A 16,680-nucleotide genomic window follows, 5' to 3' on the forward strand; every position below is an offset into this window, starting at 1 on the left:
CGCCGCCATTTTGGGAGCGACGCCGGCGAAGATGGACGCGCCGCCCGGAGCTCCTGGGCCTGCTCCGGGCGGCGATCGTTACAGTACCCCCCCCCTCACGGGGGGCCTCTGGACCACCAGGACTTGGCTTCTGGGGAAACTTGGAATGGAACTCCCTCACCAGACGAGGAGCGTGAACATCACGGTGTCCTTCCCAGGAGCATTCTTCAGGGCCAAAGCCCTTCCACTGAATGAGGTACTGAAGGGACCCTCTGGAGATTCTGGAGTCTAGGATTTTCTCCACCTCGTACTCGAGTTGACCCTCCACTGAGATGGCAGGAGGAGGAGACTGACCGCCAGAGAACCGGTTGGTGATGGCGGGTTTCACCAGAGACACGTGGAACACGTTGGGGATTCTCATCTCTGGTGGAAGCTGGAGTCTGACAGCCACAGGGTTGATTATCTCCAAGATGGGAAATGGTCCCACGAATTTTGGACCCAACTTGGGAGATGGTATCTTCAACCGGATATTCCTGGAAGAGAGCCAGACATTATCACCCACCTTGTAGAGAGGAGAGGATCTTCGACGACGATCCGCGAAAGTCTTATGAACAAGAGCACTCTTCTCTAGGTTCAACTTGGTCGCAGCCCAAATAGCAGACATATGGGCTGCGGAGTCGTCAGCAGCCGGGACGTCAGATAGCACAAAGTCTTGGGGAAAAGCTTGAGGATGCTGACCATACACCGACATGAACGGAGACCTTCCTGTAGAGGAATGACAAGCATTATTATGAGCGAATTCCGCCCATGGGAGGAGATCAGACCAGTCATCCTGGCAGAGGGATACGTGGTTCCTCAGGAACTGCTCCAGGGCTTGGTTGACACGTTCAGCTGCCCCATTCGTTTGCGGGTGGTATGCAGATGAAAACTGAAGAACAATTCCCAGGTCTTTGCATAAGGAACGCCAGAACTTGGCAGTAAACTGGGTGCCTCTATCGGAGACGATCTCCACCGGGAAACCATGCAGGCGGAAGATGTACTGGATAAAAAGCTGGGACAACTCCACCGCAGAGGGCAACTTCTTCAGAGGGATGAAATGGGCCATTTTGGAGAAGCGATCAATAACAACCCAGATCACAGTATTCCCACCGGAGGGAGGAAGTTCGACAATAAAGTCCATAGAGAGGTGCGTCCATGGACGAGAGGGTACCGGCAAAGGCTGTAACAACCCACTGGGGCGGGAATGGCTAGGCTTAGAAGTGGCGCAGACATTACAAGCAGCCACAAAGTCCTTTACATCCTTGCGGATATCAGGCCACCAGACTAGGCGCCTCAAGAGTTCAAGGGTCTTAGCCGAACCAGGATGTCCAGCTTGCCTGGAGCAGTGGGTTTGTTGCAGGATGGCCAGGCGAAGTTCTGGAGGGACAAAGGCCATGCCAATCGGAGTATCTTGAGGAGCCGAGGACTGCCCAGCCAGAATCTGGTCGGCAAATTGGGGATACAGAGAGGCAATGATCTTGACTGGTGGAATGATTGGTTCCTGTCTCTCAGGGTCACGGTCCACCGGAGTGAAGCTACGAGACAAGGCGTCGGCCTTCAGATTTTTGGAACCTGGGCGATAAGTCAAAACAAAGTTAAATCGGGAAAAGAAAAGGGCCCACCTGGCTTGTCTGGGATTTAGCCTCTTGAGGGACTGTATGAACTCCAGATTCTTGTGATCAGTGAAAATCTGGACAGGAATTTCAGAACCCTCCAGGAGGTGACGCCATTCTTCAAGGGCAAGCTTGACTGCCAAGAGTTCTCGATTCCCGACGTCATAGTTCTGCTCTGCGGATGAGAACTTCTTGGAGAAAAACGCACAGGGGTGCAATTTTCCATCAGAGGAATGTCTCTGAGACAGGATAGCTCCGGCTCCGACTTCAGAAGCATCAACTTCGATGCAGAAGGGTAGTGCAGGATTGGGATGTCGAAGAACAGGAGCGGACGTGAAGGCCTCTTTCAAGGACTGAAAGGCTTCTATAGCAGATGGAGGCCACAGGCTGGGTTTACCCCCTTTTCGGATGAGGGCCAGGATAGGTGCAATGCGGGAAGAGAACCCCCGGATGAACTGTCGATAATAATTAGCAAATCCGATGAATCTCTGGATTGCTTTGGTACTCAGTGGGAGAGGCCACTCCTGGATGGCCGACACTTTCACGGGGTCCATCTCAAATCCCTCTGGAGAGATAATGTATCCTAGGAAGGGGATCTTGGATACCTCGAAAACACACTTCTCCAACTTGGCGAAGAGAGAGTTCTTCCTCAGACGAGAGAGTACCTCCTTCACCTGGGAGCGATGACTTTCAAGGTCCTTGGAAAAGATCAGGATGTCGTCCAAGTATACGACTACGAACCTTCCTAGGAGATCTCGGAACACATCATTCACAAACTCCTGGAAGACGGCAGGGGCATTGCATAGGCCGAAAGGCATAACGAGATATTCATAGTGCCCATCCCGAGTGTTGAATGCCGTCTTCCATTCGTCACCCTCCCGGATGCGAATGAGGTTGTAGGCCCCCCGGAGATCCAACTTGGAGAAAATCTTGGCCCCTTTCAGCTGGTCAAAGAGCTCGGCAATCAGGGGCAGAGGGTATCTGTTTTTCACGGTGATCTTATTCAGACCCCGATAGTCTATACAAGGCCGAAGGCCTCCGTCCTTCTTCTCCACGAAGAAGAACCCAGCCCCTGCAGGAGAGGTAGAAGGGCGGATAAACCCCCGCTGGAGATTTTCTTGGATGTACTCCTTCATAGCGGTAGTCTCTGCAGGAGAGAGAGGGTAGGTGCGCCCTCTGGGGGGCATAGCTCCAGGCAGGAGTTCAACCGGACAGTCGTAGGAGCGATGTGGGGGAAGGAACTCTGCAGACTTTTTACAAAACACATCGGAAAATCCCTTGTAAGTGGAGGGCAAAGTCTTTAATTCCGCAGAGGAGACATTCACCTTCTCGAGGGGTTTTGGCGGAAGGCAATGTTGCAGGCAAAATAAACTCCAACGAGAGATCTGCCCAGTGGACCAGTCTATGGTGGGGTTATGCAGACGTAACCATGGAAGACCCAATATCACTGGAGTAGAAGGACAGGGGATGATGAAGAATGAAAGTTTTTCTTGATGCAGCGCCCCAACTTGTACAGATAGTTCCGCCGTGAACTTTGTGACGAATTCAAACTCCAGGGGTTTGTCATCTATGGCAGTAATTCGCAGGGGAGAAGACAATGGAAGCAGAGGAATCTTCATGCGTTCGGCAAAAAAGGCATCCATGAAATTGCCATCCGCTCCGGAGTCGAGGAAGGCCCTTTCGAAGATAGACTTACTTGCCAGGTGAATCTGCAAAGGAAGGAGAAGCCTGCGTGAATTTTCTTGATACTTCTCCAGAGAACCTCGAGTGATGCCCCCTACATAAGAAACCTGAGACATACCTCGGGGTACAAAACTCTTGGCTTTGGCAGGACAGGCGTTGGCAAAATGGGAATGCCCACCACAGTATAAACAGAGACCTGCCATACTTCTTCGGAGTCTTTCCTGCTCGGAGAGGCGAGTCTTTCCTACTTGCATGGGTTCCTCCAAGGGAGACGTCGACACATGGGTCACAGGAACAGCGGGTGTTTGCAGAATCGGCCTTTGAAAGCGAGGGGCCAACATGGGAGAAAATCGTCTACTGCGCTCTCTCTCCACCTGGTGCTCTCTGAGACGAGTGTCCACCTTAATGGATAGAGCGATCAACCCTTCCAGGGTGTCAGGAGTCTCTCTGGAGACGAGATCATCTTTGATGCGGATGGATAGGCCTTGGTAGTATACAGCCTTGTAAGCGTCATCACACCAGGAAGTCTCCGCCATCAGTGTTCGGAAGTCTATAGCATACTCATTGACACTGCGGCTTCCTTGCCGGAGCTGCAAGAGACGGGCAGGGGCGTTCGTAACCCGACCTGGAGCATCAAAGACTATACGAAAAGCTTGGAGAAAGTCTTTAACATCGAAAGTCAGCGGGGAATTCTTCTCCCAAAGAGACGTTGCCCACTCCAGTGGCTTGCCTTCCAATCGAGACATCACATACCCCACCTTGGAACGCTCGCTTGGAAACTGTGTGGGTTGGAACTCAAATTGAATTTGGCATTGCGTGGCAAATCCCCTGCAGGCTTGTGGGTCCCCACTGAAACGAGGGGGAGGAGGAATGCGAGGCTCACCTGTCGGGTAGCTTGTGTTCGTGGGGGCTGCCGCCATGGGGGGATCCCCAGTAGGTGGAGCAGTGGAGGACGCAGAAGGCACTTGAGCCAGCAGGACATCGAGTGCTTGCCCAATGCGAACCTGCTGGTTTTCGTAGTCCTCCATGCGGGATGCCAGTCCGCGGAGCGCTCGTCCGACATGAGGTGTGGCTTCCTCAGAAGGATCCATGGCCCAAGAATAATGTCAGGGAGCCGGGAGCTCCCTCCAGGGAGGTTGTCTGGATCAAGGAGGAAGCCCTCTTGAGGGAACAAGGTCGCGGTATCCAAAGGGTTAAACGGAGAATAGTCAGGATCAGGCAAGAGTTCACAGGCAGGCAGAATACAATCAAAGTCCAAAGTCCAGGCAAAGGGTCAGGATACAAGGCAGGAACAATATTAGGCAATAAGGCACACAGGAAACCCAGGATATGCTTCAGGAAAGTAATCCTATTCTTGGGCGCCATTCTGGCGTCTAGTTGGAGTTTTTATATTCAAATTTGGCGCCATTCTGACGTCATTGACGCTCTTGCGCCGACGTCGGCGCGCTGACGTCATCGCCCGGCGCCGCTACCCACGTGGCGGCCATGGGCGCCGCCATTTTGGGAGCGACGCCGGCGAAGATGGACGCGCCGCCCGGAGCTCCTGGGCCTGCTCCGGGCGGCGATCGTTACATGTTGCTGGTCTTTCTTGGAGTATCTGTATCTTTTACCTTGCACCCAGGTAACACGACGCTAGCAGGGTGCTGCCCTAGTGAAGATATACTATACTGGAAACAGATTGGCGAGCACCTGCAATTTTCTTTGATACATTTCATCGTTTCTGTCATTTATAATTCATTTCATAAACTTTGTCCTATTTCCAAAATCAACATGAATAGACTAACACAGCAAGACATGGAATACAGACCATACACAACGGAAGAGGTTGATAAGATTCTATTTTCAGAGACATTTAAGGACACGTTTGGAGAATTGGGGGCAAAGGAAACCTACCATGAGTTACTGCGTCTGAAAAGACGAGAGGTGGAGTTGCACCTACACGGGGTGTCCCTCTCTGAATATTACAGAGAAATGAGGATCCCACGTGGCTTTCAGATTAATAATATGCCTACTATCGGGCGCAGCAACCAAGATTTTTGTAATAGGTGGTATGCAGCTCTTGACAGATGCTCACAGGAACTGATACTGCTAGTTATTGAAGAGACTGGACGTGAGCTGAAAACAGTACGGGGCGAGATCATACAATTTGAATCGGACAACCTGAGTACTCTGCGGATGGACAAGGATGGTGACTGGCTTAACAAGTTGCAAGAACAGCTGGTGAAGTATAAGAGTGAGATACTTGCCTTTAAACGTTCGAAATACCTTCGGGTGCAGCAGGATTACAGAGAGGATGGCGTGTACAGATGGCGTCATGGAGGGAGACCCGGAGCGCAAAGGCGCAGAGTGATGACGCGACGTGTGAGGAAGCCGCTGGGGTATGTATCGAGCAGTGCGGAATCGGAGGAGGAACCTGCGGCAGACGTAAACCCAACACAGCAGCCTTTTTTAGGTGGAGAGCAGCCCCAAGAAGCAGGGGCCACAGCAAACACCGTAGAGGGGGCCGTAAACACAAGCGTAACAAGAGGTCGGGGCAGACCTCTACGCCAGGGGAGCAGAGCGCAGCCGAACAGGCGGTTATAAACCTGTCAGAACACCAGTTAACGCCATCGGAGGTAAGCATACTCTCCAAGGGGTTGTCCTATGTTCCCTCCACTGTACCTCAGGATTTTAATATCATTGTGGATAACTACAGATTTACGCGAACATTGAGACTGAAGGAGCACTTTAAGGGTGACAGGGGGAGTATGGCAGAAAGCAATATGAATGCACCCCAATTTAGAGCCAAAAGTGACTTCGATCCGATTACAAATAATACGTCTTTACGAACATTTTCACGTATGCTAGATGCAGCGGTACCAGATTTTTTACAACAACCATACCACAGGGGGAATTGCACTAAAGAGGAGCGCACGGCCCTGAGGGGGTTACGTGAGAATTCCAGTATAATCGTTAAGCCCGCTGATAAGGGAGGGGCAGTAGTGGTCCTCGATTATAAGTATTATAAAACAGAATTATTGGGACAATTATCTGATGCAAGCTGTTACTGCAAACTGAGTTATGACCCTACTTTCAAATTTCAGAACCAACTTAAGATTCTATTGGAGGAAGCATGCACCCATGGATGGATATCGGAGACCTTGTATAATGGACTATTTGTCGAGCATCCGGTAAGACCTGTGATTTATACCATACCGAAGGTCCATAAATCCTTAACTCAACCCCCGGGGAGGCCAATTATATCGGCTAGGGGTTCCTTGACTGAAAAGATATCGGGATATGTGGATATGTTACTACAGCCCCTAGTAAGGCAGTTGGGTTCTTATTTAAGCGACACAACAGATTTTCTAAAAATGATCGGCAGTATTGATACAACCAATATGGATTTCCTCTTTGTTACTATGGATGTCCATAGTCTCTATACGTGCATACCACACGACAAAGGCATAGATGCAGTGAGAAAATTACTGTGTGAAAACCCTACATATGTAGGTCCTCCATCCGAATTCGTGATTGATTTACTTGAATTCATATTGCACAAGAATTATTTCAAGTTTGAAAACAATTTCTATATACAGCTGTCAGGGACCGCCATGGGTTCTAATGTAGCGCCTACTTATGCGAATACTTTTATGCATGAGTATGAAACCACGTACATATATGGCCACCCAATGTTTCGCAAGCATGGTGGGTACTATAGGCGCTACATAGACGATTTATTTTTCCTGTGGTATGGCACTGAGGACGAGCTATCGCTTTTCATATCCGATCTTAATGACACTGCATCCCCAATAAGGTTTACTGCACAAAAAGATTTTAGCAGTATTAATTACCTTGATGTAACGGTGTATAAGGACGTTGAGTCGCGTCAATTACACACTAAGTTATTCCAAAAACCAACGGATAGGAATTCGTTATTACATTACAGCAGTGGACACCCCCGACATTTGCTTAATTCATTGCCTAGATCGCAGATGCTTCGTGTCATTCGTATAACCAGTAATGATCATGCAAGAACTAAGGCACTGGAGACTATGGCTCAAAAGTTTCGGGAGAGAGGGTATCCTAGTGATCTAATAGACAAAACAAAACAATGGGCAGAATCCCAGGATCGGGAACTAATAATGAGGGGCCCAATTAGTGCTGTTGGAAAGAAAAGTGCGGAGGACATAATTTATTATATGACCACATTTGATGCATGTACCCCTCTGATTAAGAAATCTTTATTACAGCAATGGCCTATTGTTCAATCTGATACAGAACTTACGGGCATTAATCGTAAACGAATTCGCTTTGGACACAGGAGGCACAGGAACATAAAAGAACTTCTGTCACCAGCGGATCCGGTAAGCAAGTACAAATCATTGACTGTTACAGGCAAAGTGGGTTTTTACAGATGTGGCGGTTGCGTTATGTGCAGCTCCTTGATCACAGGAGATAAGTTCTTCCATCCACACACGGGCAGACCATATGACATTAAGCAGCGATTAACCTGCACTTCACAGAATGTGATATACATTATTAAGTGCCCGTGTGGTTTATTGTATTGCGGCAAGACCCGTAGACAACTGAGGGAGCGCATCAGTATGCACCGGGCAACCATTAGGGCCGCACTTGACCCCAAACCTAGGAAAGATACTAAACAAGACATATCGAAACAGCCTGTGGCTCAGCACTGGCTGATGGCCAAACATCCAGCTTCTGCATTTAAATGCATGCCTATTGATTGTATTGCAGATCTACCAAGGGGAGGCAACATTGATCAAGCTTTATTACAGAGAGAAGCATGTTGGACATATAAACTGAACTGTGTTCACCCGAGGGGTCTGAATAGCTCATTATCATTGAGCTGCTTCCTGTGAGTGAATGAGCTCCCTATGTAGTCAACATATAAGTGCAATAACGTAAGGAATTAATTTATCTGCCAACGGTGTGTGTGTTCTGTTGTTCCATGTACATAGTACGCATGCTGTCTGTTTGCCTCAGACCTAGATAAGAGCCCCTAAAAGTGATTGACCAGAATGGGAATTTTTCCCACAATTGTTTTAGGATTATATAACTTATTTCCGACTCTAAGGGAGCTCATATATATTGGGGCATTTGTAATTGTTTTTTATATGACTTTTAGCCATTACACATTAAGGATTATAGCTACACTGTTACTTTTAAAACACAGGTACCATTTTATTGAACATATTGTTCATGCACATATTTAACATTTTATGATAACATATTAAGGGTGGTACACATGGTATTGCACCAAGTAGCATTATGATTATATTATTGGCATTTGTTGGTCTTTTAATTATTAACTTTAAAATTGTTCTTAAAGTTTTTTGAAAATGCACAGCAGTCACTAATTGCTAATGATGTCACTTCCTGTTGTTGGGTATTCATGGTGATTGGGAATATGAGCATGGTTGCCATGAGGAAGGTCCCTGCGTGGATCGAAATGTCACGTCGGCTATTCATGCAATAATTGAATACACTTTGCTTTGATACACGGAAATCCTGGTGTTGCTGGTCTTTCTTGGAGTATATATAGATATATATATATATATCTATATATACCTGTATATATATATACATATATATATATATATAAACCTTCAGAATGGACCAGTACTCCAGAAGTTTTTCAATCAAAACGTTTTATTCAAACATCACCTCTGTGTCCAACATTTCGGCCCACATTGGGGCCTTTATCAAGGATGTAAGGCCCCAATGTGGGCTGTAACGTTGGACATCCTTGATAAAGGCCACATTGTTGGCCGAAACGTTGGACACAGAAGTCATGTTTGAATAAAACTTTTTGATTGAAAAACTTCCCCAATCTGAAGGTTATATATACTACATTTGACCAGAGCACCCATCAAGGAACAGTGCAGGTACTTTTGGAACAAATATATATATATATATATATATATATATATATATATATATATATATATATATATATAGATATATATAGATATATATAGATATATAGATATATATATATATATATATATATATATATATATATATAGATATAGATATTATATATATATATATATATATATTCCACAGATATATGTTTGTATTGATAAAACAGTATTCCCTGCAAAATTCCCTTTTCACTTGGTGCTCAAATGCTCCATACTGTTCCAGACTGCTCCAGGTCATACATTCCCATGGTCTAAGAGACAATACATATCAATTTAAAGGGATATTATCAATATTGTGCTAACAACTTTTCTTGGCGCACCATGAGTTCATATACATCAGTAGGCAATAATTAGCACTTTATCAGTGATGATCTACTCATGTATATGAGCAGCTGCACTTGTATATAAATAACTTTAACCCCTGACATCCTGATGCCCATCACCATGTTTGTGCGCAGCTTTTTGAACTGAATATGCAATTTTTTCAGGTAACTCTTCAGGTATTCTCTGCCTGTCAGATCTGGATTTTCAATATGATTTATATATAAGTGGTGGGTGGCCTGTGTTTTCATTAATATGGGAGTGGGGTAATTTTAATTTTGCTACTCAACTGCCCCTGTTACAGGCATTCCTATAAACTAATTATTCTGCAAAAGATATTATGAGCTGGTTCAACCCTCATTAAACTCCGCATTAAACACAATTTTGCTTGCAATTAGTCCCGTGTGCCTTTGGAATTTTCTTTTATCAACCATGAACTAACACAGGTTATTAATCAAATCAAAAACTATTTTTTAACATTCCTGAGGGCAATTCAGATAAGATGAACAAGTTTATTGATGTGTAAATGTGGTGGAGGAGTCCAAAAACATGTCACCCACAATCCCAACAGGCACAGAAGAATTTTGCTGGCACTACATGCACAGTGCCACTCCCGATCTCCAGCAAGATTCCGCCAGCTCTATCTGCTTTTTAGTCTAGAGGCCATAAATCTGATATTTCAACATGCATTTGGCTGCTATGCAACATTTAATCCATTAATATCAGAAGCAAGATTCTGGGTATCATCTTAATATGGCTGTATTTATGCAGATTAAATCTGTCACTCCATATTGAGTCTGCAGCATATTTGCCTGTAAATGGCACTCTTTGGAGGGCTTGTGCCCCCAAGCATAGGGTGGATTTGAACATCCCTGCTGGTAAAGATTGCAATGGCATGTTGATGTGGTCCTCAACCTACAGGTCTTCGCAGGCCTGTAGCTCAATCTTATCATATGCCAAGTACATTAGTGAGCAAACCAGGCCAGAAACTTGTTTGTGCTTAAAGGGGCACACACATCGAAAAATGTCATTCTTACCCAAAAACAGTGTGTAATATTTAATGATATACCATTATTTTGGAAAAACAGATTTACATAAATTATGAGATGAGAATTATGAGATAAGTCAAAGTCAGTTATGCACTTGTATGGTTCATGTTCCTTAACAGCAATACTGCTTTATGTCTGAGTTTCCGGCAATCTTATGCTCCTCTCTCTCTCTCTCTCTCTCTCTCTCTCTCTCTCTCTCTCTCTCTCTCTCTCTCTCGCTTTCTCTCTTGTACATATATATATATATATATATATATATATATATATATATATTTATATATATAATGCAACCCAAAAGGATCATCTAGTATCATCATCTAGAGTCAGTTTTCATTAGAATGGTTTTCATTCTGCTGAAAATGTTATAAGATAATTGTCCTCAATGCAAGGTCAGAACTTAAGCTTGTCATACATGCCCGAATTTGGACCTGTATGCCAGGCAAGTGGTGGGTTTCAAATGACCATCCTACTACACATTCTCTCAGCCTAAAGGAGCAAGACAAGACTTTCATCCTTGTAAGTGAGCCATTATAACTTAGCCAACATAATACCAAGATCATAATAGAAGTAGTCTACAATCAATCCCATATTGAATGCCCAATCTACACAAAGAATTTACGTCTTCAACTCAGATTATATCAAACGTTATTAAAACATTACAGCTCACTCATGTCACTTCAGATCACTGTGCATGCTATTGCTGAATCATTTTGTTGCTAAAAACATGGCACTCCCTTAACAGTAATACAATCAACAATGTCCATTAAAGCTTTCTTGGAAATTAGCAGTTATGTTTTGCTAAAAAGATCACTTGACACCACTAAACATGTTTAGTAGGTTTACAAAACGCAAACATAGTCGCGCCAATCCTCGATTCGTACAATTTTGCGATCGTGTGGGGAGTGTCCCAATATTTTACATACCATGATGATCGTTCGTTTAGTCGACAGGTTAAAAGATTTATATTGGATACCGATAAGATCTCTGACAATATTAATACTCAGATAATGTGGTATTTGCCAGTGTGCCGCCCTATTTAGATATATACTAAATAGTAAATACAAGTCCAGAGGGGGGCAAAGTGCCCCCCCTTGCCCCTTTCTGCGGACGCCGATGCAGCAGTTTTACCAGAGCAGGGCAACAATGCATTATATTTTTATTACTTTAAAACACTTTTATTTTATGATGTTACAATTCCTTTAAGTATAGAGTTAGGATGATGGGGATTGGTGGATATGGAAGTGCTAAGATTTCAGTTTAAGCTAGGCTTGGCTGCAGTCAGGTTTGGACTGAGATTCAAAATAGGGCCTGTCATTTCTGGTAGACAGCTGCCCAAACAGCCCCACACAGACTAAATAAATAGTGACTGTATATGGCATCTGTATTTGCCAGAATCTACAGGTTGCTAGTCCAGGCCTGGGTGCTAGAGGAAAGAGGGATACATAGGTTATTTGCATATTCGTATTTGATCACATGGTTGGCAAATCATTTAATTTCCCACAGAGGAGACATTAACACTAAACCCCAAAAAAACCCTTTAGTCCATACAGTCCGTGTTTCTACTGTGATTGGTCAAAAGAGCATCTGGGGCAAAAAATGTAACATACAGACATACATTGACAAGTACTGCTCATGAATTTGATTGGAAAAGGTAATTTCTATTGCTTTGTGTTCCATCATTGTGAATCATCCTGTATCCCTAACTTTTTTTAACTGTATTACATTGTTAAGTTAATCAATTTAATTGGCTTGCTGAGTAATCATTGACAATGTTTCATTACTCATCTGAGCAGCTTCTCTAGTTCAGTTGAACTGAAGACTTGTCATGTTCGGCACCCAACACCAGAACAAATGCCAAGCACCCTGGTCTCGGCTCGTGCTTCACCTGTAGTGTGACCGCCTTTGGCTTCGGTAGGAGCCCTCAGCTACTTGGATGTCACCAGGACTTAAACGAGAGAGGCAAGGCTAGAGGTTCTGGATAAGCAGAGGGGCATGAATGTTAGCTAGAGTCTTTAGGACAAAAGTCGCGGTACAAGATGTTAGAGAAAAGTGTAGTCAGATCAGGCCTGGTCGGGGCAGGCAGAGTGGGGCGGGCGTCCCCACTTATGGCGTGGCAGGCGTCCCCGCGGCACTGGGTAAGGCCTTACAAGAAGCTACTCAGATGAGTAGTGAAATTTCTTCAATGATTACTCAGCAAGTCCAGTTGTTTTTAAATTACTTATACTAAGGGGCAAATTTACTTATGGTCGAATATCGAGGGTTAATTAACCCTCGATATTCGACTGTCGAAGTTAAGTCCTTCGACTTCAAATATCGAAGTCGAAGGATTTAATTTTAATCCATCAATCGAACGATTTTTGTTCAACCAAAAAAAGATTGCTAAGCCTATGGGGACCTTCCCCATAGGCTAACATTGACTTCGGTAGCTTTTAGGTGGCGAACTAGGGGGTCGCAGTTTTTTTTTTTAAAGAGTCGAATAGTCGAACGTTTTTTTAGTACGAATTGTCGATTCGAAGTCGTAGTCGTAGGTCGAAGTAGCCCATTCGATGGTCGAAGTAGCCAAAGAAAACATTCGAAATTCAACGTTTTTTTTCCTCTATTCCTTCACTCGAGCTAAGTAAATGGGCCCCTAAATATACCATATATCATAGTCAATGAAATTTACATATTTTGCCTATGTGTAATAAGTCAGTCAAAACACTCTTTAAGGTGAACATTTTGCTGTATGGTGTTTCTTCAAAGCTTTCAAAACAGCACTGCTAGCTAGTGATATGTTTCCTTTACTTTTTCTGATTCTCTGCTTGACATAAACCCAAAGAAGGTTTGTGGAAAGCTTAAAATATATACCGCTATAAAATTCATGCCAAAACTATAATTGTAGATTGTTGTTGTGCCCTTCTATTGTTATAATCTCCTTAGCTGCTGTTGTAATGCTTAGAAGTTTCCAGACGAGTTCAAACAGGTTTTTGCATTTTACTTTCTTTTGAAGTAGCAGCATAAGGGCAGGCCACTTGCAAATAGAGGTCAGATATAGTAGACAGATAACATATGTAACAGGCTGTGTGACAATATTAGGAAAATTGTGGATTCTCCAGAAATTGCACTTTGTTACACATTGCATTGTATACAAAAGTACTATGGTATACAGTACATCTTCACAACACTGTCAGTTGTTTCAATTATCAGCCATGCTTAAAAAAATCAATCTTCAAACAAACTGCATTGCTGCTCTAACTGCAAATATCCCAAAAGATTAGTTAAAAAGTGTCTCCCTGAGACTTTTTTTTGATATAGACTTACTCCCTAGGGGTTGCTACATTTTTTAGAAAGGAATATTGTCCTTTTTTTTTACCTTTCTTCCCTATTCACATCAAGGCATTACTATTGCTGGCTAGCCTGCTAAAACACTGGCTAGGGGAAAGCACCAGTTTCAATGTGAGTACTGTTGCATGAATGCACTCCATTTAAACTTAGTTGGCAGAAGCTACAGGAAATCTGGTGTCCATGTACGTTGGAGCCTAATCACCAGTTTAAATCCCAACACACATGCTCATGCATATTCTGTCAGTGACTAACATCATAGCTTTATAAATGTTCCTTAAACAAGCAGGATTTTATACTGTTTGCTTTAGCAGAGATAAGCTTAAACATTACCTATAAAACCGAACGAAACAACTACTGACTATACATAGCACTATTGCATGTAATCTACCTAAAATTTAACAAGGTTGAGCAAAGCTGTTTATACTTATACAGAGGTAGCCATATAGAGGACAGTCAGAGTTGTGCACTGCTGAAGGGTGCAGTAGCCCTTGATATTTTTGCATTAATTAATATTTGCATGCTGTTCCACTAAAGCTGTAAATAAATCAACGGGGCTCAGGGGTTTTTGCACAACTTCATAGTGTATGGTTCCTTTCTCTTTTTTGTGTCTGCAGTTTCCAGGTTATCTGTATTAATTTGTCTAATACAACCTGTCTGCAGAAAAAAATTCAAACATCTATAAATAGGAAGTATTTAGTATCAAATAATAGGAAATCATTTTCTGGCCACAATATACCCTGTGTGCAGTGCCTTGCAAAAAATACCTTTGTGCAAAGATGAATGTAAATTTCTGCAGGTAAACCATATAAATTGCATAATTCTGGAAAACTGTGGTTGATATGCATCATCACCCTTATACAGAAAGGTGAACATTTTTCTTTTATGTGTTTATGCATTTGGTCATGCAGAAATTAGAGGTACAAGCAATAATACAAGCATGCAGTTAAAATATTACAGCTGACTATGCCCTTTGCAGTTTTGAAGACCCATAGAGATACTCAGAAGTCAAGGTGGCAGGCCAAGTTGGAAAATTCGAGAAAAAGTCAGAAATTTCAAAAGGCAATATCTCTAGGTCTACTGACGCTTGGGGGCATATTTCATCCTGAAAATTCACATTCATATGTGCTGTTGTTATAGGGAATTGTTATGGCAGTTTCATGGTGGGTTTGTCCAGGTTTTATCTGAACTGGTTAATTGTTCTTATTCTGTAACAGCATTTCATATTTATGCATAAGCTATAAAAATTATATAGTAGTTTTACATGATTCTCAGTGAGACATTTAAAATACCCAAAAAGCTTTAAACACTGGATCTGGTTTTTGCTGTGAATGTTACTGGCACAGTTTCTAATTTTGTATGTATATATATATATATATATATATATATATATATATATATATATATATATATATATATATACACACATCACACGCAGCAGTATTTCTCTCCCAGTACAGTACTCTTTTCCTTAAGAACAACTTTCTGAACTTTATCGTTATTTACTAGGATTATTTTCTGTTAATTTATAATTATGGAGACATAGGGGCAAATTTACTAAAGGGAGAAGTGCCTAACGCTAGCAAAAATTCACCAGCGTTACATCATTTTGCCACCAACTCTAGCGCTACTGCACACCATTTCAGGCAAAATTGCCAGCAAAACTGAAGGGTAGCTGCTTCTTTGGCCCTGCAAACGTAGATAGATTGCACTGGGACCGATAACCTGGCCGATCAATTTTCTGACAGATGTCGGACGAAAAATTGTAAAAAAACATGTACGATCGTTCGAATCCCACTAACTTCACAGTAATTTCATGGATTGGTCGGACTTCGCAAAAATAGGTAGTTCGGCAAGAAAAATCTTTGCGTCTATGGGGAGCTTGACTTTGGTCTAACTATCATTCATGATGTCACTCCCATAGTTTTGCCAGGCCTTTGTTTCATGTTTTTGGAAAAATTGTGTACAGTGTGGTAATGATTTCTTTCTTCCAGCATTGTCCTTGCTAGTGTGATTACACATCTGGCTGTTATATTCTTGATATTATGGATTTTTATTAGTGATGTGTGAATATATTTGGCAGGCATGGATTCGTGGCGAATTTCCACGTTTCGCTGCCGGTGAACATTTTTGTGAAACTGCACCAAAAATTCACCCACGAAAAATGTGGCGCATCAAAAAAAAATTGCAGTGCGTTAAAATTATTGGGATGGCCACTGACTTTAATGCATTTGGACAAAATAGTTGCGCGTATAAAAATTGTCGCTTGCGTCAAAATTATTTTGATGGCCATTGACTTCAAAGCGTCTCTTAAATTATACGCTACAAAAAGAAAGTACAGGTATATTTAAATTCAAATATTATGGTTTCTTGAAATAGTGCAGCATTTTTGGACATGCAGATTCAGAAACTGTTAAATACCTGTACATTTAGGGAATTATAATTTTGGGTAGGCAGACTTGTAAAAAAATAAAATGTTCAAATGTATGAGTGTGCTTCAAGGTTTTCAAACTTGACCACATAAAAATGTAAAAAAAACAATATATATATACAGTATATACACATTTTCAAGCTTAATAAATCTCAAACATCTGAGTTTAGGAAACTCGAATTCTCAATTGATTGGTCAGGTTTAAAAATTCCATCAGACAAAGACCGTATTGTCCCATTGATGCAGTTCTTGTCCGAGTGACCTACATTCCTGTCTTTGTGATCCAATCATTTGGACCAAGGCTGCCAAACAAGCAG

At 42.9% G+C, this 16,680-nt stretch overlaps 1 protein-coding gene across 1 annotated transcript in view; it reads left to right on the forward strand.

The window, feature by feature from the left end:
• Positions 1-5,615: 5,615 nt before the first annotated feature.
• The window catches only part of LOC121399985, a 30,284-nt gene continuing 19,219 nt past the window's right edge, over positions 5,616-16,680 (forward strand). The window contains exons 1-2 of the mRNA XM_041582072.1: positions 5,616-6,484; positions 7,547-7,660. Coding sequence (XP_041438006.1) covers positions 5,621-6,484; positions 7,547-7,660 — 978 coding nt within the window. The 5' untranslated portion in view covers positions 5,616-5,620. The remainder of the gene's footprint in view (positions 6,485-7,546; positions 7,661-16,680) is intronic.

This window comes from Xenopus laevis, chromosome 2L (assembly GCF_017654675.1).
Source record: "Xenopus laevis strain J_2021 chromosome 2L, Xenopus_laevis_v10.1, whole genome shotgun sequence".
Taxonomy (NCBI): Eukaryota; Metazoa; Chordata; class Amphibia; order Anura; family Pipidae; genus Xenopus; species Xenopus laevis.